General features: G+C 47.6%; 1 protein-coding gene across 8 annotated transcripts in view; it reads right to left on the reverse strand.

Annotated features, from left to right (window-relative positions):
- The window catches only part of FHL1 (four and a half LIM domains 1), a 36,986-nt gene extending 12,829 nt beyond the window's left edge, over positions 1-24,157 (reverse strand). For 2 of the 8 annotated variants that reach the window (XM_071569690.1, XM_071569691.1), the window contains exon 1: positions 19,851-19,992. In XM_071569690.1, coding sequence (XP_071425791.1) covers positions 19,851-19,992 — 142 coding nt within the window. The other 6 variants (XM_071569693.1, XM_071569694.1, XM_071569696.1 and 3 more) reach the window with 6 other exon arrangements.

Here is a 24,157-nt window from a genome sequence, read left to right on the forward strand (position 1 = left end):
CACCACATATCTGCATGTCATGGGAACATACAAAACACGGTCTAAAAGTTTCTGTCAGTGTTAATGGAAAGAAATTAACACTTTCCTGTCACTTGTGAGGGTCAGTCCACCTGATCTATAAGACAAACACAGAGAAGAGGGAGTAACCACAAACTTCGCATCAGAACAGAGCAAACCTTCTGGGTGTACAGGCTAGGCTCTCCTCTATTCTGGGTTCCCTGTCCACTGCAATAAGCTTGCTGCAAGGAGGAGCACTGTCCCCCATTTTCACCAAGTCTACCTGAAATAGCAGCTGAGCCACAGCCTTTCCACGGCAGCAGATACAGAAGCACTTACTATCCAATGCATCTTACAAAATAAATGAGGACACCACAACCACCCCGCTCCCAGCACCAGTCCCCCCACACTGGTTGTCAGCCCATTTGCCACCAGGAGTTACAGCTGCAGATTGCTGAGGCTTCAGACTGCATTTAAAAGAGTTGTTTCTCTGGTGCAGGAGACCGTCACCTTCCTCCCCATCTACCAGGTATACGCGCACAACACCTGGCAGCACATCCACTTTACCTGTGTGCCTGTGGAAAGCCATGGCTAGCAGCCCAGAGTCACCAGCAGCCCCCTAGGTAATGGAGTTCACAGTCTCTTGGCTGATAAGGAGCTGCCCCATTTGATAACATACATTTAAACGGAGGCTATTAATATGGACAGGACTCTACCAGATGTCCAGCCCCTCCCCAGAGATCACAACCTTAATCCCCCTTGAAAATTCTTACCATTTTAGGTGATCAGAGGGAGAAGAATAGGATCCTGAGACCTCTAGTTCTCTGTAGGCAACATTCAAATACCTGCCCAGCTACTCAGCACCCAATTTAGTCCCAAAGGCAGAGTGTGCCTCAGGAACTTGACCCCATGCTAGTACTATTTGGCCTTGGCTTTGGAGTGAGATTGTGTCTCAGCAGTCCTGAGCTAAATTACAGACCCAATGTCAATGCTGCTCTGCCATTGCTGAAGGGAAGAGGTGGATCACAGCCCCATGGAGGCTGAAGGGGATGCTGTCCCAAGAACCAGCAAGAGACTGTCCTTTGGATGCAGGGCCCTGGAAGGATGTGGGTTGTTCACCTTGAAACTCAGCTGATAGCCAACAGAAGTACCAGCAGATACATTCATGGGTGGGTTGGACTTGCTTTGAACAAGAAGTTCGTGCTGAAGTTTTACTGCCAGTAAAACTTTTGTACTTGTCCTTCCTCAGCTTTCACTCTAAGGAAGCCCAAGGCATTAAGTCCTCACATTGAGTGAGTCCCTGAACAGCAGCACTTAAAAAGCTGGCTTTCATGATATGAGTCTTCTCTAGCATTTAATGTGGCTTTAAAGGGCACTGCCTCCTGTCTCTATTCTCTTTAACAGGTGTTCACCAAACACCCTGGAAGATCCCATCTCCATGGCTCCAACCAATCTATTTCCACACAAGTCATGGCAGGGTGGAGGGTGCTCTGGCTCAGGGTTCACTCCTGTGGGAACACCCAGGCAGCAGCAGCTCCACAGCCCCAAACTCACTCTGGGTTATGCAATTGGTGTCAGCGCACGCTCAGGGCCGGGGGCCAGGGCCGCCCAGCTGCTAATGCTGCCTCACCACTGACGCACTGCACGGCCGTGGGAAAGGCAGGCAACCTCCCTGACAGCCACTGGGAAAAGCCAATGTTTATCATTCCTCCCAGGGAGCCCATCGTGGTGGTGTCTGACCTCTGAACAGCAACCCTGCTACAGCCAGGAGCATCTCTGCTTCCCACTTGCAGAGGTCCCAAGAGCTCCTCAGCCACACACACATGCACAGTCTTCATCCTCAGCACTGGGCTTGGTTATCCCCTGGGCGGCCTTCACACCCATGTGAGGGCCCCCATGCACAAGATGAGTATCTCACCAGCATCCCAACACCTCCAAGTTTCCAAATGGCCTGGAAAAGGCCACACCTGATAGCACACCATCCCAAAAGAGCACAGCATGGATCCAAGGGTGCAGCAGACTGAGGCTGGGAAATGCACTATAATACTAATGCACTGAAACACTTTGGCAAGGAAAACCCCAATGTTATTCTGCCCCAGCTCATCTATAAACTCCAGCAAATTGTTTGCATAATTCAGATGGTAACAGGAACCCTAACAACTGGTATTTTCCTGTGCTAATCTTGCTGTGCACAGTGTAATATTTACAGACATGAGTTCATTTTTGGCAATGCACATAGAGTTTGCACCATTAACTATTCTCATTCCTTTCTAGTTCCCTACACAAAGTTCTGGCACTCTCTCACCCAGCAGTTATTTCCTACTTCCCCCAGAATACCCTGGTATTTCAATTAGAAGCCTTTGCCCCCCACCCTAAAGGATGGAGCAGCGTTGCTGTGGGATGCCAGCAGCTGCCACGTCCCACCCAGAGCCAGCTACAATCAGCAGTGGTTTGGCAGCACTGCAGAGGGGTGTGAAGAGCAGGGGTGGACACTTGGCCATCACAGTGTTTCATGTGCACAAACACACGTGTATTTGCAGCACAACAGGTTTGGGCTAGAGGTGGCAGGACAGAGAAAGCCTGGCCAAAAAAACAGGAGGAAAACAGCCCTGCTAACGTCCATGAAACTTCACCATGAAACTCCCTGCCACAGCTTGGTCTGTAAAACTTCTGGTGATTCTCCAGAAAAGTCTATGACAAAAAGGCCATTTTGATTGAATTTGTGACCTCCTGGTCCAAGACAGCAGGAATAGGCTGGGGATCACCTCCTACTGCTGCTCTTGGTTTCTTGGCTGGTTTTAGCAATATGACCTTGGACAATTCCCATCTCCTTCCCAGGCCCCTCTTTGTCCATGCATGCCTAGGTGAAAAAACACACCAGTGGTGCAAGGGATAGCGCAAGTGCCCTGTGAAACATGACAGGGAACACACACCTCCAGGAAAGAGAGGGTGCCCCAGGACTGAGGTGTGCCAGCCCTGCCTGAGCCCTTCTCTGAGCCTGACACATGCACCCACAGGTCCCAGAGAGGAGATACAAATACATCAGTGAGTGCACAGCAGGGCATGTAGGCAAGGGATGTCATGTTTTTAACATTAAACCTGTCCTATAGGTTTCCAGGGAGCTACCCTGGACATCCTGATCCCACCACACAGGTCCAACTGCAAAGCAGCATGGCTAGGGCATAGTGTCATCCACTCAGATAAACAAATGATTCACATTGTGGTTTCCAGAGTATTTTCTTGCCCTAAGAATCCTGCCAGAAAAGGTCTGGGCCTCTCAGCTTGCTCACACACATCCTGCTGTCACTCAACAGACAGAAAGTCCTAAATAGAGCTGTTATAACCCAGGCATTGATGAACTATTAGTCACCATCATCAAAGAAAGCAGCAGTAAATAGGGGCAGCAGAGCACCTGTCCACCCCTTAAGATAATGCTGTACCTTCTCCTTTCATACGCAGTAGCAGGGCCCAGCACACCTGCTCAGAAAACACACTGGTAGAGAAGGAGCAACACATGTCAGAGGAACACAGGGTGTTTTCCATTCTTCCATGCTGAACTCCAGCTCCCAGCTGGGTCACATCAGTGTGCTGAGCCTTTCAGAGCCAAGGAAAGCTTTTAGGATCATCTGTGGAGACAGGGATAGAGGAACTGGGAGTAGATTCATAAGGAAGTGGACACAGACTGGGCAATCCTTCATGAACTCAGATATAGTGCAAATAGAAACAAAAGGGGGAAAAAAGGCAAGATAAGAAGAGACAAAAAATAGGAAAGAGGGGGAAGCAACAGACAGGAAATAATGCTTAAGAGATAATGGAGCTGAAAATAAAGGCATCTGAAAAAAAAGCAAAACCAGGAAGAGACATAAACCAAGTTTTCCCCATCTGCCTCCATCCACAGGCTGGACTGTTTCCAGGACTATTCCCGTGGCAGTTCCAAATTTATTTCCCTGCTGCCATCTGCTCCGTGGCTCCCCTCCACACACACTCCTGACTGGCACTTCTTCCCATCACCTGTTGCTGACATGGCAGACCTCTTACTGCTGCTGAAAGCCAAGTGACACTGAGGCCGGGAGGGAGTGTCTGCACATAAATCAGGAGCTGCTTTGTAGTCCCAAAGCTTTGTTCAGTTCCTGTTGCCTGTCCTGGCTATTGCAAGGCTGGAGAAGCCACAGTTCAATGGGACTCAGGTAGCAAATAAGCCCTGGCAGAAGCCCCAGGACGCAAAGGCTCCAGAGAGGACTGAGGTGAGGAGAGGCTGCAGCAGCTTTAGGTGCTGTGCAAGGCTGGCTTTGGATCAATTGCACAATTTGCTCCTGCCCCTGCTCTCTCCTCCCTGCGTTACATGCCTTGCAGATAAGATGCCAAGAGTGTATCTTCCAGCAGCAAGGATGCTGAGTGACTGCTGTAGTCCCAACAGTTAGGATTTAGACATTCAGTACAAGCTCAAAAAGGGATAGTCCCAAACAGCTGAAGATTTTTTTTTAATCTCTTAGAAAGATAAATGTATTAGTCTTAAATGCACTCAGTTAAACTTCAGCTGTGTTTCTCTTCCCAGCTCTGTCTCCCATGTCTTTCTGCCTCAACTCACACTGCAGAGGGGAGCTGTGAGTGTCCAGGTAGTGGACTGGGATGCTCAGCAGGCTGCCCACAGCCTCCTGCACAAACTGCAGGGTGAAAACAACAGGTCTGAATGTGTCCATGAACATCAGCCAACCCTAGGGGCGCATGAGTTCCTTTGCTTCTCTTGGGAGAAAGATCCACATGTACTGCCAAGACTGGTCTGACCCATCTTCCTTTAAAACCATCAAGCCCAAAATTGAGCTAAAAAAGCTTCAAATACTGCATTTACATCTTCCTCCCCAGCAGCCCCATAGTTGAGTCAAGCACAGACCCATCCAGCAGTGTTGTGGCCACGTTGTGACGCCTCAGTCACCAACAGCACTTCCACCAGGTGATGTGGTCCTGGGAAGAGCCCTGGGGCCAAACAAGCTGCACCACAGCTTGGTTATTCCCCAACTTATTGCCCCAAAGCTTCACACTTAGGACAGAGGAGCTCCTTAGAGAAATCTTGGCCAGCTTTGGGTCTGCCTTTGTTCCTGTTTAGATGCACTCATGAGCAGGAGGAATGGCCAGTGGAGTCAAACGTGAGGCAAACATTTGCCAGTCTCAGCTTTCCACTCATGGCTTAGCCTTGGCTTCAGAGCTGAGAAAAGTAACTTAAATCCCTGTCAAATAAATAGCTCACTGATCCCAGCCAGGCAGCATGGCAGTCTTTCCCAGGACGGATGAGGTGTGATGAACAAGCACAGCAATATAATCCTACCATACCCACGCAATAAGAGCTCGTGTCGGGACTTCACCAAGTAGTTACTGAACCATCACTGAAATAATATTTCACAGCCTCCATTATGCTCTCTGCACTTCTAATTGCTCTCAGTTGCTTCTCGTGGGCAGCTGGCTGAGCCACACTCTGCCCAAGTGAAGTTAAGCAGCTCACCGTGGAGCACATGGAAGGAAGTTCAGCTATTAGTTTGCATCGCTCCTTGAAAGCTGGGAACTACTCACTAGGAGTCAGAAATTAGCAGCTACCCAGACATCAGCTGCAACACACATGCTCTCCAACATTCCCCACAGGTTTGCAGTAGCCCCCACACCCTTCCCTGACACCTTGTTCAGAAGGACCTGGCAACAAGGAAAACTTGCAAGGTGAGTGCTGCAGGCTGTGCCCATTCTCTGCTGGGGATGCTTTCGGTGTGATGTTTTCTAGCACAGCATCGTGTTCCTGGGAAGCTGCTGGGCAGACAGCTCTGCAGACCTCTGTCCCCTGCCCCAATAGGACAATGGCCAAGCCAAAACCCACACCAGCAGGGCTCTGCAGGCCTGAAGAGCCTTGGCTTTTCCCCTTTCAGAGCTTGGTTTTCAGGGGAGAAGACAGGGCTGTTTATGGATGGACTGTGATTCTGGCAAAACATCCTCCAGAAATTCAGCATGTGAGAGACACTGAGGATAGAAAACTTCAGCTCAGGTGTTCGGAGAAGGGTAAAACAAAAGCCCTCAGGAAAGGGCTAGGCAGGATCATGTTATCTGGCTAAGGGTGAAGACAGGACACCACTTCAATGAGGACATGCCCTTCCAAGTATTGGCAGGCCAGTTGGGAAGACTCCCTGGCATCCAGCACACCATCAAAGCACTGCCTGATCTTGGCACAGGCCCTGGGGCCATGCCCTCAGCACTGATTCTGAGCTGACAGAGCCAACCCTGCCCCATAGGTTTAGCAGGAGAACCAGCCCATTACCCTGAGCAGTTGCTTCAAGCAAGATTAGCATTTGTCTGTACCTTCAGTTGTTAGCCAGAACTGGTGGCTGAAAGGACCAAATCCCCCTTGTTATGTGGCCATTTTAAAAATAACCTTTCCCAAATCCCCACAGTGCATAACCCAGTGCCTGTCTCAGCTCCAAGAGCTGAAGGAGATCAGCTTGCAGGGCTGATGGATATTTTTGGGCACTCTGACTAATTGTCAGGACATATGCTGCGCATTCTTTACAAGGAAAATCAAAGCTGCAAGGTCTCCTCCAGTGAGGCCTAAGGGCTTGGATTAGTCACAAGAATTATTTTCATAAATCTCTGCTTTGGGAATGTTTGATTTAATTTCCAGCTTCAAATAAGTGTGTTTTAAAATAAAAGAAGGGGTCAACATCTTTGCACTCCAGCACCCACAATGAAGGCTCAGCCAGGCTGGGCCCTGTCCAGCCCTGCACCAACAAGGGCAGAAGTGAAAACACTTCACCTTGGAGTGGCTTCAGATTCACAGCTGACTCTTTGGCACCACATCACACGGGGACTCGCTGGCCATGCCAGGGCACATGCTCCAGGACAGCCTGGGGACGTGCTCCAGGTCACCCAGCAGGGCAGGTGAGGAGGTCACAGGCACCAACTCATTGTAAGATGGAGCTGTGCTGCACCTTCTGAGATACCTCGTTCTGGTCCTGTGTTTTCACACATTTCCTCTTCCAAAACAGATGCCACTTACTTTTCCCCTTTGCCCAGAATTTGCTGGTTGGCTTCAGCCCCCATTCACATTAACATTTTGCAAATCACCCATCCAGCCTCCCATGACAGCCCTGTTCATTCACTGACCATGCACCACACTGCTCCAACAAACTCTTTGCCTCTCTCCTTCCACAGGGAAGTTGAAGCCCATGCCAGATTAGGAGACCACTTGCACTGAACCTACAGAACTTGCCTTGGCTGTTCTTTCCCAAACTGACCTCCAAGACTAAGGGCTCAGGCAAAACCAGAGAAGTCAGTCAGAACTTTCAAAAAACCCCAGAGCCTTGATAAGGGGAATTTTGCCAGCTGTGTCCCTCTTCCTCCCTCCACACTCAGGAGCAAGAACTCCCAAGTCAGCAGCTCCAGAGCCTCAATGCCCTGCAGCCCAGTGTGAGTGCTCCTCAGAGGCCTTGTGCCCTGGTCAGCTGGTTTGAGCAAGTTCATTTACAGGAAAAAAAAATTATTCTAAAAGCAACATATTTTGAATGTGTTTCTTTATTGCAGATCCTTGCTGCTTCTCCTCCAAAGAGCACCTTTCACCAGTCTGAGCACCCCAGCAGGACACTATTCATATACCAGTTTAAACCAGCACTCAGCCAGCTCATTTTCTCTACGTTACTAAGACAGCAAAGAACCACAGAACATCCTGAGCTGGAGGGGACCCAAAAGGATCATTCAATTCAACTCTGTCTCTAGAATCATAGAATCGATTGGGTTGGAAAAGCCCTCCAAGATCATCGAGTCCAACCCTTGGTCCAACTCCATTCCCTTTACCAGATCATGGCACTCAGCGCCACGTCCAATCTGCGTTTAAAAATCTCTAGGGATGGTGAATCCACCACCTCTCTGGACAGCCCATTCCAATGCCTGATTACTCTCTCTGTAAAGAATTTTTTTCTGATATCCAACTTAAATTTCCCCTGGCAGAGCTTAAGCCCGTGCCCCCTTGTCCTATTGCTGAGTGCCTGGGAGAAGAGACCAGCCCCCACCTGGCCAGAACTTCCCTTCAGGTAGTTACAGACAGTGATGAGGTCACCTCTGCACAGGACAGTCCCAAGAATCACACCCTGCACTTCAGTGTTGTCCAAATGCTTCTTGAACTCTGTCAGGTTGGTGATGTGGTCACTTCTCTGTGGAGTCTGTCCCAGTGCCCAAACACCCTCTGGGTGAAGAATCTTCTCCTAATATCTAAACTTCTCCTGACATAGCTTCATGGCATTCCCTTGGGTCCTGTCACTGGTCACCAGAGAGAGGAGATCTTGTCCCTCCATTCCCCTCATGAGGAAGTTGCAGACTGCAATGAGGTGTCCCCTCAGTCTCCCCTTTGTTGGGCAGCACCACCACAGCATCCTGGGGCACACAAGCCAGAGCAGCCCATGTTTCCCCACCACTGTTCTCTCCCTTTCAGTCCAGAAGCTGCTTAGGATGCTTTGAGCCCCATGCCCCATGTCTCAGCCCATGTCACTGACCCACACACTTGTTCTTCTCCCTTGCTCTGGTGCATATCAACCCTTGCTTTTCTCATTCAGCAGACCCCTTCACCAGAAACACACACATCTCAGCATGACAAGAGCTCTCTGAAATCTCCACCAGTGCCTTCTGTACGTTTTTTCCCCCAAGCTGCACAGCAATTTCCACTGAGGATAAGTGCAGTCAGTTCAATTTCTAATAACAGCATTAAAATGTATGAGCCATTTCTCTGGAGTCAGGGGTAATATTTTCAAAGTGCCTGTGTGATACAGGAACATAAATCTCATAAAGTGATAAGGATCCCAAGTCTCTCTGGAAATCATGTCAGATCAGAGCTGGGTAAGGACTACTCTGGAAAGCATTCCCTGTGGAGTCACTTAAAAAACACAGCTTCAAATGTAAAAAGGAACAAATACCTTTAAGTCTTTCATCAGGGTTAGGATTCAATTTCAGCTAAAACCAGAGTCCCAGCACAGAATTGCTTTCAGAGCCCTGCCCCAGTTTGTGGCAATCCAGTTGTCAGTGTCTGCAGGACAGAGACTGTTTTGGAGAGGGAGGCAAGGGAATTCTCTTTCCCCAACACAATTCCATTCTAGTTTTTGGTCAATCTGAAAAAAATTTAATTCCTTCAGTGTCTTTGAAGTGTTAAGTTCAGCAGACTTATATTTGGTAAGACATAGTTTGGGCCAAAACAGGGTGGAGAGATGAGGTTACTTAAACTGCTAAATTTAATTTGCCTCTCATTTGCTGAAACAGAAAATACCTTCATCTCCCACCTCACTAGAGCCAGGCCAGGACATTCAGAGGCAAGAGAAGGTCCCCTCTCCTCTCCCATGCGCCTTCAAAGGAGCAGCATTGCAGTTACAGCTTTTCTATCAGTGCTGACTCTTGGAGTGATGGGCAAAGTCTGTGGGCTGGTACATTCATTAAACACAAACTTTGGAATAAGAAAAGTGGGATACTTGGAAGAGTGTTTGCTTTTAAACATAGAAATAAACCAACTGAAGTTGGTAGAAGTACTTAGGTGTTTGATTAAGCCTTCCCCTGCTCGGTGGCTGGATCCAGGTCCAAAAAATGATTTTGTTTTCTTTTTCAAGTAGCAAAAAGACAATAAATTCATGGACAACAAGTAACACAGTCTGCAAAGAGAAACAGCCCTTCTCGATACAATCACTGCAAGCTGCCCAACTGCTGCCCAAACCCAGCTATTAGAGGAGAGGATGGGCTCTGTGTGACAAAAACGCTGTGCTAATTGCACACAAATGCCAGAGAAAACCGTCAAAAACCGTCAAAAAGCTAAAACAGATGTGAAGCAATGGTTTGCATTCTTTTAAAACCAGTTTGTGCAACTGCATTGCATGAGAGCCCACAAGGACCTGTGTCCCTCTGGGAATGCTGCAGGACAATAGGGAAAGGGTGAGGTTTCCCAATCATCAGGGACTTTTCCTGCAACAGCAAGGACTCTGCTGTCCCTTTGATAAAGTTACACCTCTTGAGCCAAATTCTCTTCTCAGCTGTGCTAGAGTAAGCCTGGTAGCCTTGTCTGCTTTGTCCCAGTGTTGAGCAAGGTCAGGCTTGGTCCTGGCCAAGTCCAGGATCTGCACAGCACAGCAATAAGCTTATTTGTCCAGAGAGAGCCAAAAAGCAGACACACCTTGATCCCAAGGAGGTGAAACACTGGAAGGGGCCATGGGGAAGCCCTGCAGGGATGCCTGTCCTGCTCCCAGATGTTAACATCCACTGCTGCCACAAAGGATCCCCAAACACCTCATGCAAACAATTCACATTAGATAAGCAGTGTCTTGTCTCCAAGGAGCTGCTGAAAGCAGAATATAAAATGCTGCAGTGGCATTTGTAGGTTTATTGGTTGCTTGGCACCACGTCCAGCTCAGTGATGGACAGTTTGGGGGCCACAAGGCTGTGCTACACAGCAGAGTCACACAGACTCAAACACAGCCACTGGGATGGCCCAGGCACACCACTGAGAGCGCTGCCCACTCTGCCAGCTATAAAAGGCCTTTGTACTTCCATGAAACCTTTCCCCAGAGCTGATGACTGAATGCAGTGGTGGTTATGACAGAGCTGCCCATGATGCTGAGGGACTTGTTCATGTCACCAAAGCATTTCCCACATGGCTCCAGAAAGGAGATGAAAGAAAATCCACCCACAGTCCTGGAAGGGACTTGCAAGAACACGTAATTCTACAGATCACTCCACACTTGTAAAATTCTAATAAAAGACTTCCAAAATACAAAATACTCCTGCTGAAACTGATCTCTTTTTATAGATGCAACCTTCATCCCTTGCTCCAGAAAGCCATGAGATTAATCAAAAACAGGATTATGTTTTTACATCATGTGAGTAGGATTATATTTCAGGAGCTCAGCTTTTGTTTGCATTTACGCTGTTGATAATTGATACCTGTCTCAGTCACTGGGAATTACATCTTAAAAGATTTGGTGAGATCCATCAGTGAGCCCCTGGTAAGTGGCTCATGAATTGCTTCATCAAGACAGCTGCCAGGTGATGTTCTCATGTATTTCTGCATCATTTCATGTATTGATAATTCAGCAATGGGAAGAAAAAACCAAGAAAAGGGAGCAGTAGATGCCACTGCCACAGCTTTGTCAGCCCCACCCCGTGCAGCATCCTAGTACAGAAGGCAGGCAGTACCCCCTACAGATAGACCTTTTCAGTTAAACATTATATTTCTTCAGAAAATGTGAGTTCACTGAAAGCAAGTACATCTGGAACCATCTCTTCTTAACAAAGAAAGGTGCAGGATGCTGTGGGAGCCCTGCCTGGGCCAGCAACCCTATGAGAGCCCCCTCCAACCCCAGCCTCCACCACTCAGGACTTGGCTCTGCAGCAGAGAGCAGGAAAGACATCTCTCTGCTTGCAGCAGCTGCTCTTGCATTTGCCTGCCATGCCTGGGCAGGAGGTGACTCCAAAAGTCCAGTCCTGATCTAGTTAAACTGGGGACTCTTCAGGGTAAAATAATGACAGACCCAAACTTTCAAGCTCCTGCCCCAGGTATGCCGCAGAAGAGAATGAGGTTTTTCCAAGTCCTTGCTCCAGCACCTGGAGCAGCAGCAGGGCAGAGCCTCTGCCTGTCAGTACACCTGCATAACAGGCTGGTTAGAACCAGCCCTTATCTGCAAGTCAAGCATTTCAGTTTTCCCTTTAATGCTTTTGCAGGGATTGGTTTCCAGGGTGGGGAAGATGACAGAAGAGGCCACAGCATTTTAACTCATCCTCAGGGCTCTCCAGCCCACAGTCCTACAGGAATGTCATTGCCATACTTCCAGGAATTGTAAAAGCCCTGGCTCAGGAGCCAGCCTAACCCACCATCCCCTGCACAATCTCATTTACAGGGCAAAAGCTCTTTGGCAAAACAGCTCACAGAGCATCCAAATGTCGGTGGAGCAGACAACATTCCTGGCACTGGCTCCCTTTCCATCCGGCTGCTCCAGCTCAGGCACCGATGCTGCTCCAAGGATGAGCTCATCGCTATTTCAGGTTGAATTTGCACTTCACAATCTCCCTGGTAACCAAAACAAGTTACTCATTGGCTTATAAGAGATATACTGGTTGTTTGTTTCAGTGTCTCGTGGAATACACAGAGAGCTTTACCACAATCCAGCTCCAACAGGGGCTGGGGCAAGAGCAGGGAGGGCAGGACAGGAGGTATTCACCGGCAGGACTGGGAAATGGGCTGTGTTAGCACTGCAGGGCAGAGGAAAAGCTGCCTTTGGGCTGACCCCAGACACATGAAACTGAGGAAATGAGGTGTGAGGCATGGCTTTCACTCACACACACCACAGCTGTTTGGCAGCCTCCTGCCACCCCAAACATCACACAAGTGTTGTAGGCTCCTCCAGCACACCAGAGTAACCACAGGATGTTTGCAATTGTCTCCAGCCAAAAATAAAATTATCTTTTCCCAGAACAGGTATCAGAAGGGTCTGACACTGGCATATCCACTAACACCAGCTATCATCAACTTCGTTTCACATGTCAGGACTGTGAGGGCACAGGACAGTTATAGGACTTGCTGCCTGTTTATGCTCTTCGGTAGGAATTTCCTCCAGTTCATCATCACATGCGCCAGCACAAAGGGCACTGAGAAGCCAGGGAAGCCGGACTAACCCCAGGGTATTCTCCAGCTCTGATATGCAACCTGTAGAGCGCTTGGAAGAGATCAGCAGGGTCCATTTTTCTGTCACACCTAGAGCTGTGCCAAGAAGAATTCTGCCCCAACCAGCTCAATCCAGTAAATTGAAATGTTGGCCAAGATACACAACCCACGGCTAAGTTCCCAGTCCAGCCTTTTGATATGAAAGCAGGCAGACTGTGTCCCCCACCCACTGCAAGAACCCATCATAGAGAGAGATCCAGAGTCAGTTTCCACCTCTGGCTCTAAATCATTATGGTGATAATGACTCCTGCTCCCATGGTGCCATCCTGGCCATTTCTAGGAGCAGCACTGAAATATGTTACACACCAACTGGAATTTACCTGGCAGGCTGTCCCATGGGGAAGTGTGACTGGCTTTCAACAGGCAGAGCAAGGGTAGACAGGAAACTGTATTTGCATGTGTTGAGTGAAATATATAGCTCTGTGTATTTTTAAAGTGAATGAGATCCAACACAGAAATTCTTGCATCCTGGACTGATCATTAATGCCTGCCCTATGGTACTGTCAGGCCAATGCTTAGAGACCACCAGGGAATTTCTAAAGCTTTGGAAACAAAGCAGTAGGAAGTAGTCAGTCCCTGAATGACGACCACACACCCATGTTCTAGAGGTGCTGTCTGTGTTTGCATTCCCTCGAATCACTGACTGCCCTGCAGTTAACGCTGTGCTAAGGAGCAGCACTTGATGCCAGGCCCTTGGGATGCTCCCAGGATCCTAACACTGCCCCCGTGAGCTCTTCATCTGAACAGTCATCAGCCAGAAACTCACCAAACCCACCGACTGAATTAGGAAAGTCATGCTAGAAACATCTGTGCAGCACACAGCAGCAGCAGCAGCGTGAGTGTTGTCCCAGGGTGGCAGTTTCCTGGGATCCTTGGTAGCCCCGGGCATGACACACCTACGTGGAATTTGAAAGAGCTCTTTTCTTTATCAGTGCAATGAGAAGAGGGGAAAACCAAGTGGCACACAACAAAGTGGAAAAAGCTCAGAAGTCCAAGAACAAGATGATAAGACAGAAGTTGGAAAGGGGAGCAGGCAGTGTCTCACAAGTGACTAATTCCAAACCTTTGCTCCAGTGTTTATTGTAGAAAAGGAGGGATAAGAAAGGAGGCTGATGGCAACAACTGCCAGGGGCAGCCAGTCCCAAGGCAAACAAATAGCAAATGTCTTCTGAGCAGCCTGCCAAGTCCAGATGGTTCCCACAACTTGGGGCATTTCTTTTAAAGAAAGGACACTATTTTCTCCCACCCCAGCATCTTCCCAGTGGTGGGGGATCTATTTTTAGGGTAGTTTCATAGTTAAGGGGGTCTTTGGTCACAGACCACTGGAAGTACATGAAAAATGAATCTTCCCAAATGAAGGCTCTGAGGAAGAGCTGGGAGCCAATTCCCTGCAGGAAAGCCAACCAGCAACCCCTGTGGGCTGGACCAGCCATGGCTTTAGTGAGATGAACCATTTCTATTTTTCCTAGTACAGGAAGAAAGGCATGTCCAACAGTCTAGCTCATAACACAGGGTTTTGGAGGGCTGAGGGGATTTTTTTGCTCTGTCCAAGCAAAACAGTGGACAGCAACTCCTGCTCTGCCAGAAGATCTGAACTTCTCTGCAGCTGAGACATTGGTGTAACACAAGAACCTTCACACACTGAGGCAGCTGCCTCTGTGCTAAAGGTACCTTGAAGCCAAAGGGGTGAATTACAGATCTCTGTACCAACTGGGCCTCCCCACAGGAGTCCCTTGGCTTACCAAGCACATGCAATTGCTCATGAACAGGGGCCTCTCAAACCCATAATTTCAGTAGACAGACACCACACAGCCATTATTTAATTTGAAGCTCTCTCGTATGTCAAAGCATCACAAAGCATGAAAGTCTCTGATGTCTTGAAGACAACTGGAAGGATTTTCCAAGAGGGAAAACTTTTCTATTTTGCCTTTTTTTAGTTATTTTTCCTTTTCTACCTCTACATCACAGTGGCAACATGAGAACACTGATTTCACTGTAACTTTGCAGTCTCTGTAACATTTTGATCCAAATTATTAAAATCTCAAGCTGTACCTGTTAGACAACCTCTTGTGAAGCAGATTTTAGTCTCCTCTTTTCCACCCTGCTCTTGTTTTCCCTTGCCAGGGGTCAGTAGGGTCACCTCAAGGAACCAAAAAAGTTCAGGCATATCTGTGGAACGAGTGGGTCTTCAGAAAACACCAGTGTGAGGTCAAGAGGTTTTGAATTTCTTATTTACAATAATACTACAATTCTGTAACAGCATGCAAACCAAAATTGTACCTTTGCCTTAGGTTCCAGTCAGGCACACAGCATAATAGCAGCCCTTCCACCCAGGGATGCAGCTCCATCACTGTCAGGAAGCCTGTCATAGCTCTCCAACTTCTTCCAGGATACTCTCCAGCTTAGCCTTTTTTGAAACAGTGCTTCCTCAGGACAGTGTCTATCCCACTCCAGTGTGGCTATAATGTAATGCTTGCCCTACTTTTGATTATCTCCAAAGTAATAAATGTAATTTTAACTCTGTCTTGTCATAAGACACAAACCCTATTTCCCTTCTCTTCATAAGATGAAAAGGCTGGAGAAGCATAAGAGCATCCATCTGTCCCCCAGACTACACCCCAATCTCTTGCTCTGACAGTGGGAATTTGCTCTGGCAGCGTTCTTGGCACCACACACACCTGAATTACACTGGAAGCATCAAGAGCCAAACCCTGCCTCAGTGCTTGCCACACAGTCTGGGTGAACACTGCCCTGTCAGGGGCTTTTCTGTGGCTTTCCACTGAGCAGCTTTGAGCAGAGCGAAGCCTTCACAGGAAATACTTTGAGCAGAAAAATGAGCCAATTTCTGATAAAAGATTTTTGACTACAGGCTTTGGGAGGGTAAACTTGTGGTATGCACAGCACCTGCATCCCCTGGGAACAGAGGTAAGAGGCTGGGACAGGGCTGTGTTTTCCTGCTACTCTTCCCATCTCTGCCTGTTTTGCAGGGCTCAGCAGCACCACCCATGGGCTCCCTCCCAGCATCCAGATCTCATTTTAGCCCAATTTTGTGACTGCCTCTAAACACCCCTTCCCTGCACTGAGCAACTCGTAATCCTTCATTAAGGGACTGTATTCCACCAATTTACACACTGCATTTTTGCTGAGTCTGCAGGACTTCAGACTCAGGCAGAGGTTTAGCAGAGAGAAATGCTCGTCACAGACCAGTCTCAGCCTCTCGGCTCCAGTTCAATCCCACAGAGACCAATTGCAGGGGGATCCCCAGGGCTTGCTCTCAGCTGCTCATCGACAAAAACAAACCCAGTCAAAGCACATCAAGAAGTGCAACATGCTGGTTTACATCCTGCCCCTGGGACCCAGGGATGCCCTGACACCTTTGGTTCTACACCCAGCCAAGTGGCAGCAGAGCTTTTACTGGACCCAAGTATAAAGGAACTGAAGCCAGAATATACAGCACAGTCCTAAAACCACACTGCAGAAGTGGAAACATGCATTTATCTAAATAGCATCTAATTCTTTAGAGTTCCAGTGTCTCAAAGAGCCATCTGCTTAAAACTCCTCTCCAAATAGGGTATCTAAATGATATATGAGGTCTCTTTCTTCCTCCCACACTCCCTCTGCCAAAATCTGACATGAAACGACTGATCTCAGACTTCTCTGCTTTGTTAACTCTCCCTATCTGTGTATTCTGTAATAGAGAAATGAAAAAAAAAGAGATCCAAATGAACCCAGCTGAAATATTTTGACTTACAATGCATTGTTTATTATGAAATCACGGGTCAGTTCTAGGGAGGTTTATTGTATAGACCTGATTTCCATCACCTTTTCAAAGAAAAGTGAGCTCACACAGCTAAAGTTACAGAATTGAATCTGACTTCTCAGCTTTGCTACTTGTGCTCTACATACAGAGCACAAGGTGACAGGGGCTGAGGACCATGAGGGTGACAGGCAGGCACCAGCTGTTTGACTCAGCTCTCCACACATCTGCCTCTCAGGGGGACCCCAGAGGATGCCTGGAACCAACCAGGGCTTGTCCACTGCTCTCTAGGGACCTGCCCTGATTTAGGAGCAATCAAATCAAAACCAATCAAAAAGCCTCAGCAAATTTTGCACATTGTTGGTGGTGAGGCTTATCTTGCTGCATTTAATGCCACTGGGACTTCAGGGCTAAGCAGCACCACAAAAAGGGAAATGCTAAACATAGGCTGGAGTGGATTGTTTCATCAGCAAAGATAAGAGGAATTTTCCACCTAAATCCCTCAAAACATCCACTGGATGGTGAGTAAACTTAAAAGAACATAATTCACAGAGGCTACTGCTGAGGGGACAATATTATTCCTGGCTCACATTATCAGTTGCCTCCACTGAAATGCTGGAAATTTCAGCCATGCCCCAGCTCCCACCCCGTGCCAGGGCCTGACAAGGATTACTTTTTTCCAAGGTGGAGATAGGGAAGATAACCACAGCTGTGGTACCCAAGGACCACACCAAAGGCACACAAATCTCCACCAGCATTCTCACAGCACAGAAAGGGCTGTGGGATATCCCATAACACAGAACAACTGGTCACACTGGTATCATGTGGGAGTGAAAGGTGCTGTACCCAGGGTGGGCAGGAGCAGATCAAGGGCAGACCTGCCGGGAAGGGCTTGGGGGTGCTGGGGTTGAAAGGCTGGACACGATCAGCCATGTGTGGTGGCAGCCAGAAACCAGCCATGTCCTGGGCTGATCCCACAGTGTGGGCAGCAGGTGGGTGGAGATGCTTCCCCTCTTTTCCACTTTGGTGAGATCCCACCTGCAGTGCTGCATCCAGCACAGGAAGGACATGGAACTACTGGAGTGAGTCTAGAGGAGGCCATGAAGATGTTCAGAGGGCTGGAGCACCTCTCCCATCAAGATGGGTTAAAAGGGTCAGGATTGTTCACTTGGAGAAGAGAAGGCTCTGGGGAGACCTTTTTGTGGCCTTTCAATACTTAGAGTTTGTAAGAAAAATGGGGAAAAGCTTTTTAGCATGGACTGTTGTGATAGGACAAAAGAGAAAGGTTTTAAACTGAAAGAGGTTTAGATTAGACATAAGGAAGGAGATTTTTTATACTCTCAAAACTGGTAAAACACTGGCACAGGTTGCCCAGAGAAGTGGCAGATGCCCCATCCCTGGAAGTGTTCAAGGCCAGGCTGAACTGGGCTCTGAGCAACCAGATCTAGTTGAAGATGTCCCTGCTCATGGTAGGGGAGGTGGACTAGATGGCCTTTAAAGGTTCCTTCCAACCCAAACTATTCTATGATACAAAAGAAAGTTGCATCTTAGGGGCAAGGAGGTCAATTCCTTAAAGAGTTTTTTATATCTTAGTGAAATGGGTGTGGACTGTAGGTCATATTCATGTAATATGGATTTAAATTGCAGATAAAGTGCATCCTACAGCATCATTCCCCTATTCCTGGATGAGAACAGGGACCTGACAGGACTCCCACCAGCTGCTTCATACCATATGCCTGGATTTTCCATTCATGGTACAGTTCGATGGAAAGGCTGCTTCCGAAATAAAGGCCAGCCAAGATGGGCTGGACAGTGTTTATTTTCAAGTGTTTGAGTAACCTAAACGTTGCCTTCTTTTGAAGGGATGCCATTATTTACATCCAGGCAGAGAATTATACCAGCATATGAGGAGACATACCATCATTCACAGCAGGGAGTAACTTGTGTTAGAATCAGTTCAAAAGCCCAATCCCTAAAACCTCCTTAAACCAGAAAAAATCCCTAAGAGCAGTGCAGGTCTGAAGCCAGCTGTAGAACACCAGCCCTGAACTTGTTCTTTAGAGACACAGTCAAAATTCTGAGCAATTAATTTTCTGTTGCATTGACATCTTGGAGAGTTTGAGGTTTTTCGGTTTTTTGGTTTTTTTTTCTCTTATGGTGTTAGCTCTGAAACACCTACTCACATTTTTCTAGTAGGTATTAGTCAAGAAGGAATTTTTATAGACTGAGCTCCTTAAGGAGAAATTAGGAACTGGTTTGTATTCAAGAATGCTGTACTTGGGGGGAAAAAAGGAAAGGGTGTTGTCACTGAAGTATGTGGGTGCTTTTATCATTACAAAAGAAAGTTGAAGTTTTAAAGCCATATTTGGTTGCTTGATCAGCTATTTGCTTTGTACTTCATGACTTAAGAATTTAATCAGCTTCCTTTCGGAAGTTTTTTTGGTTTTGATTCTAAAAAAAAACACTCTTCCTCTCAAAACAGGGTAAAGGACATATCAGTAGGTGGACTGCTTTAATAACTTTCCCCATTCCATGTACTAGATTTCAGTGGTTTATAAAGCAGACACATCCATTTCTAAACCACAGATTTGTTCCTCAGGAGTCACAGAGAGGACCAGAGTCACACACATGAACTTAACTTTTGACCAGTTACTAAAGAAAAGGTTAATGACAAACACCCATCTTGCAAATACATGAATATGTGAATGGGTGAATATAGTTTCCAATCATGCAAGTGGCTGCCAAAATCTAGACAGACACAGGGTGCAGCATTTGTATAAAGATAAAGGTGTTTGCATTCACATGGGGACTGCTGCAGAAACCCTGCAACTGCCTGATACTCCATAATACAGAAATAGGAAAGTGTGACAATTATTAGGTAAAAGCTTTCATTTCCATATTCCCCAATCCTGTTACTGCCAGCCTGCTCTCAGGATTGTTCCTTACATCACCTGAGAGCCCACAAAGCAGCCTCTGCTTTAGCTATTTCCTCTCCAGGTGTCATTAAAAGCTTTGAACAGGCACATCTGATCACCAGCACACAACTGACAGCTCTTATACAGCTCAGTACCACTGCAAACACCCCCTGAACATCAGCTCAGCTTAGAAGCAAAGAAAAAGGTTGTATTTATACCCCAGTGGCTGCCTGTACTTTCAAAGCCATCACCTTCCAGGAGGGAATATGCGTAACAGAAAAACTGGAGGCACAAGAAATCAGAAGCAAGAATTTTGATAAATCCCATTTCCAAACCACCCCATAAAACAGTCAGTTTCTGAGGTTAGCTCAGTGATCCAAGAAGAAATCACTTGCTAGAGAGCGTTTCAGAAGTAGGTTACACACCCACAGACTTCCCATTCCCCATCCCTGCTCCCACAAACCCTTCTCCAGCAGAGCAGTCACAAGGCAGAGGAAAGACCAGCACAAGCCCTGAAATCCAAAGATCTCCGAAGCGTGGGATGCTGAAACGCTCCCTGCCTCGCTGAGCGAGACGATGCTCGCGAGGGAGAGAGGGAGGCACATTCTTACTGGCTGCCGGAGAGCCGGGGAGCTGCTGCCGAGTGGAGGGACGGGACGGACCGAGCGCTGCGAGCGGCTGTGGGATGGACCCCGGAGCGCTTTGGTCCAGCGCTGCCTCCAGCCAAGCCTCTGGGCTGGGGTGTCCAGCGGGACAGCCGCTGCTTTCCCACTTATACAGGGAGGTGCATCGCAAGAAAAAAAACAAAACTTAGTCCAGCCCATAGCACCGATGCCGCCTGGGGAGAAGCTGGTGGGGGGAAACAGCCCGCTCCTCCCAGGGTCACTGCACCCTCCATGGCTGTTCCCTGCTTCCCTTCAACAGCACAGCACTGTTATGGCACCCATGGGACTCTCCTGGCCGAGTAAAGCCATGATACTCTCAAAGTGCCAGCAGCCACACTCCCAGATTGTTTCACACAAGGAAAATGTGGCACAAAAACTCTGTTCACAGGAGGATATGTGTCCAGCCTCCCACCCTGTTCCAGGGACCCTCTCTCAAAGCTAAAAGTTTTCCTGGAAGCTCAGTTAAAATGTCACCTTCATGTTCATAGACACAGTTTCCAGGACAGAAAATAAACAGGAGGGATGCATTTCAAGTAAGTAGCATCCAGGGAAGGAAGGGACCCAAGTGAAGACAGCCCAGAAAAAATTATACCAAAAGAGGAGCATTTTCTTCAAAGCAGACGTGAGAAAGAGTACTGACAGGTAGCAAGTCATTCCTATTATTAATAAATCTGCTGCATCACATCAGACGAATCTGACAATATTCACATCAGTTTTCTTTTCTCACCTTTTCTCCCTCCCTTTCTCTTTTTCTCCTTTATCCCTTTTTTTAAATTTTGTTCTCATGTCTTCCAAGTTTGTCCCTGTTTTTTCATTCCTCTGCTACTGGATACACGGTTGAGCAAGTAACTGAGTTTGTTTTTTAACAGGGTGCTTGTGTTGGAGCTCTTGCTCCACAAACAGGCTTTTGTGGTGCCTTCAAGAGCCACAGAACTCCAGACTGGTGGCAGTAGAGGCTGGTAGGTATGTTGGACACACCATTAGTATCCCTGGAAAGCAGACCATTATACTTGGGCCAAGGAATTTATCTTTGGTTAGTAAAACAAAACAAATGTGTAAAAACAAAACCACCCTCCTTACAAAAGCACTCATATTTTTCTGTGTCTCTATTCTTTCAACAGGTAAGCACCACAGATTCTTCCAACAGTGCATCATCTGTATTACAACATTCCTCACAGGGACAGGAACACTGAGTTGCCCTGAGGTTCAAGGCCCAGGCTGCCACCACTTGCCAAGAACAACTTCAGGCATGTATAAAACACAGATGTGAAACACCAACATCATTTATCATTGTGGACTAAAGTTTACATTTGATTTTCAAAGGAATCCAAATACCCATTTCTAACTCATTTTTCCAACAGCTCTCCCAACAAGCATAAAACTTCCCTACCATCAGTGAGAGCTTTTCCTAATGGCTGTAACCAACCATCAGACTTACAAGAACATTGGCAAAACCCCCCTGCCCCTGAGGTGTGATGTTGCTTACACAATTGCAGCTGCAGAGCCCAAGGACTTGAGGGAAATCACAGAGACTGAGACTGAGTTACCCTGCAGTCTTCAAAGGAAGGAGTCTTTCTGCTTCTGGCCATAAACAGAAATAGGAGGCCAGAGACCAGTCATTGCCCTGCCTCCACAGGAATATTTGGGGACTGACTGCATCTTTGCAGTTGTATCTTGGAAGTTCCCAACTACAAGATGCATCTTAAGACAAGCACAAGTGATCTGGTAAGCAAATGAGCCTGGCAACAGGTACCTACAACCCACCAGCAGCATAACAAACATCCCATACCTGCAGGGAATGCCATCAGGCTGCTATCAGGATCGTCTGCCTCTCATTTAAGAGCCTTCCACATACAATACAAACTAGAGCACAGCCAAATCCCAAACACCAGCTCCCACCAGAAACAACTCTTAAGGCAGCATCACTGTCCACCTAATAAACTAGAAGCTAAATGACAAAGTGATCTATTTTACCTGCCTCTCACTGGTTACAACAGAGCAGGTTGTTATTGGAGTAATTTATAGCTCTCACTGGATTACAGCTCAGGGACTGATCCTGCAATTGCTGTATCCTCCATATTCCCCATTGGTTTCTCCATCCAGTTCCATATGCATAATTCCACATCCAGAAAAAAGGCAGCAGAATAAAAGTCTGTAAAGGCACGTGGTACAGAGCAAGAGCTCTACCCCGCCTTCAGCAGTGCTGCTCTCAGCAGAATATGAGAGTGTGCAGGGTCAGACGCTACATCTGCAAACTCAAAATGACCAGTATACCTGACAGAGAAGAATTTAAGCACTCTTAAGCTTGCACTTATCACAACAGCAGCTTTATTCTGTTTGGAAAAGAAGATGATTTAGAGAGCAAGGACAGCACACAGCCAGAGTCAAGGAACAGGCACTGGGGCACTGCCATATTACAGATACTACAGAGCATGATAAAAACCTCTACCAAAGCACCGGATTAAACAAGAATAAACTGCAAGAATGACACAACTCATTGCGAAGGACTGAGACAACTCTGAGTCAACTCCCTGCTACCACCATTGCTTGCTCGAGGAGATAATCAGTTACCCTGCAAATTGATTTTTGGCAAACACAGTGAATAAATTTTAAAAAGAAGGACTCCAATGATCCAATATATCCTTGACTAGTTATCCAAACAAAATGAGCTATGGGCAGAAGCACTTTAAACTGAGTGGGTTGAATTACTCACTCAAATCAAACTGTTACAAAACTTTATTTGGAGATGGTGGAGCTTGCAGAGGATGTGGAGAGATTGTTTTACAGCTGAGTGCTCTGCAAGAAACTCCAAGAACATGACAATCCCCCAAAGCCAAGGGCTCACCTCAGAGCAGAGTCTCATCCTCAACAGTGGAGAAAAAGATGTGCTTTGAATCATCCTTTGGGTCTCCACACTGTTTTCAGTAAATCACTGTGCAGCAGGGGGGAGAAAGTCTTCCAGATAGTGGGGCCTGGTTTTGCCAGTTGATGCTCTGTGAAAAAAAGCCATTGAATTTTGGGGTGAATCCATGCAGAGTCCCTCGAAAGGGATTGGCTATCCTGGTTCCACATGTCAAGACAGAGCTGGGTGTGACACATCCTATCCATGGTGCCCCCGGCCAGAGCTGACAGTGGTAACAACTACCTTGTGTAAGGAAATGGAGTTGCCTCACTCACCTGCCCACTGTGAGACACCACAGCCACAGAGTCACAGCAGCTCTTCACACCAACAGAGATTTTCTCCACACACAAGCCCTTCACAGCCCTCCTCTCCCAGCAAACACCTCAGCCCTTCCCCTCAGCTCCAGGTGAAAGTAATCACCACTCCCCCTCATCACCCCTTTGTCAAAAACAGCTGGGAAGAGCTCTTTTTCCCTTCCAAGGTTCCAGCCTGAGGGATGCAGCTATTTTGGGTGCCATCACAAACCCTCTTGACTCCCTGTTCACACTGAATCCCCAGGGTCATTGTCCTGTTTTTGGCCTGACTGGCTTCACCCTCTGTTCACCACAGGGCTATCTGCTTTCAGCAGCCTCCAAGAGCAGGAAGCCCTCCCAGCAGAGGCAGCCACACACACTGGCTGCTCCTGGGACCTCTACATCCCTGACTGCATGGAAGTCAGTCACACCCTGTTTTGGATGGGCTGTTTTCCCACTGGAATATAAAGCATCCGTGGCCCACACGGGGTGACCCACCTGGAAGGAGAAGTGTCACATTGGAAAGATGATCCCTTGAGGCACCAGTGATGGCTCCCTCCTCAATTTGTCCTCTGCCTTTTGCGAAGGCTGTTTCCAGCCCCAGATACACAGAGCCCTGCAGTGAGTCATTTCAAGAGATCCAAGAGAGGGGAGAAAGAGAAAAAGAAATAGGGTAGGATATCATCAGTCCCCACCACTGAACTATCCCACCATTCTGCTGTCCTGGGGGATAACCAGTGGCCAGATGGAGGCCCAGCCCTGCAGGCAGCTGGAACTCACCTGACACTGGCTAATTACCTCATAGCCATTAGTGAAACGTCTCCAGGCAGGCAAAGTAATGGAAAAGCTGAAACATTTCAGACTCATTCCTCTCTGGGAGTAAGTAAGGGAGGGGTTGTGGAAGGTTTTA

This window comes from Pithys albifrons, chromosome 14 (assembly GCF_047495875.1).
Source record: "Pithys albifrons albifrons isolate INPA30051 chromosome 14, PitAlb_v1, whole genome shotgun sequence".
Lineage (NCBI taxonomy): Eukaryota > Metazoa > Chordata > Aves > Passeriformes > Thamnophilidae > Pithys > Pithys albifrons.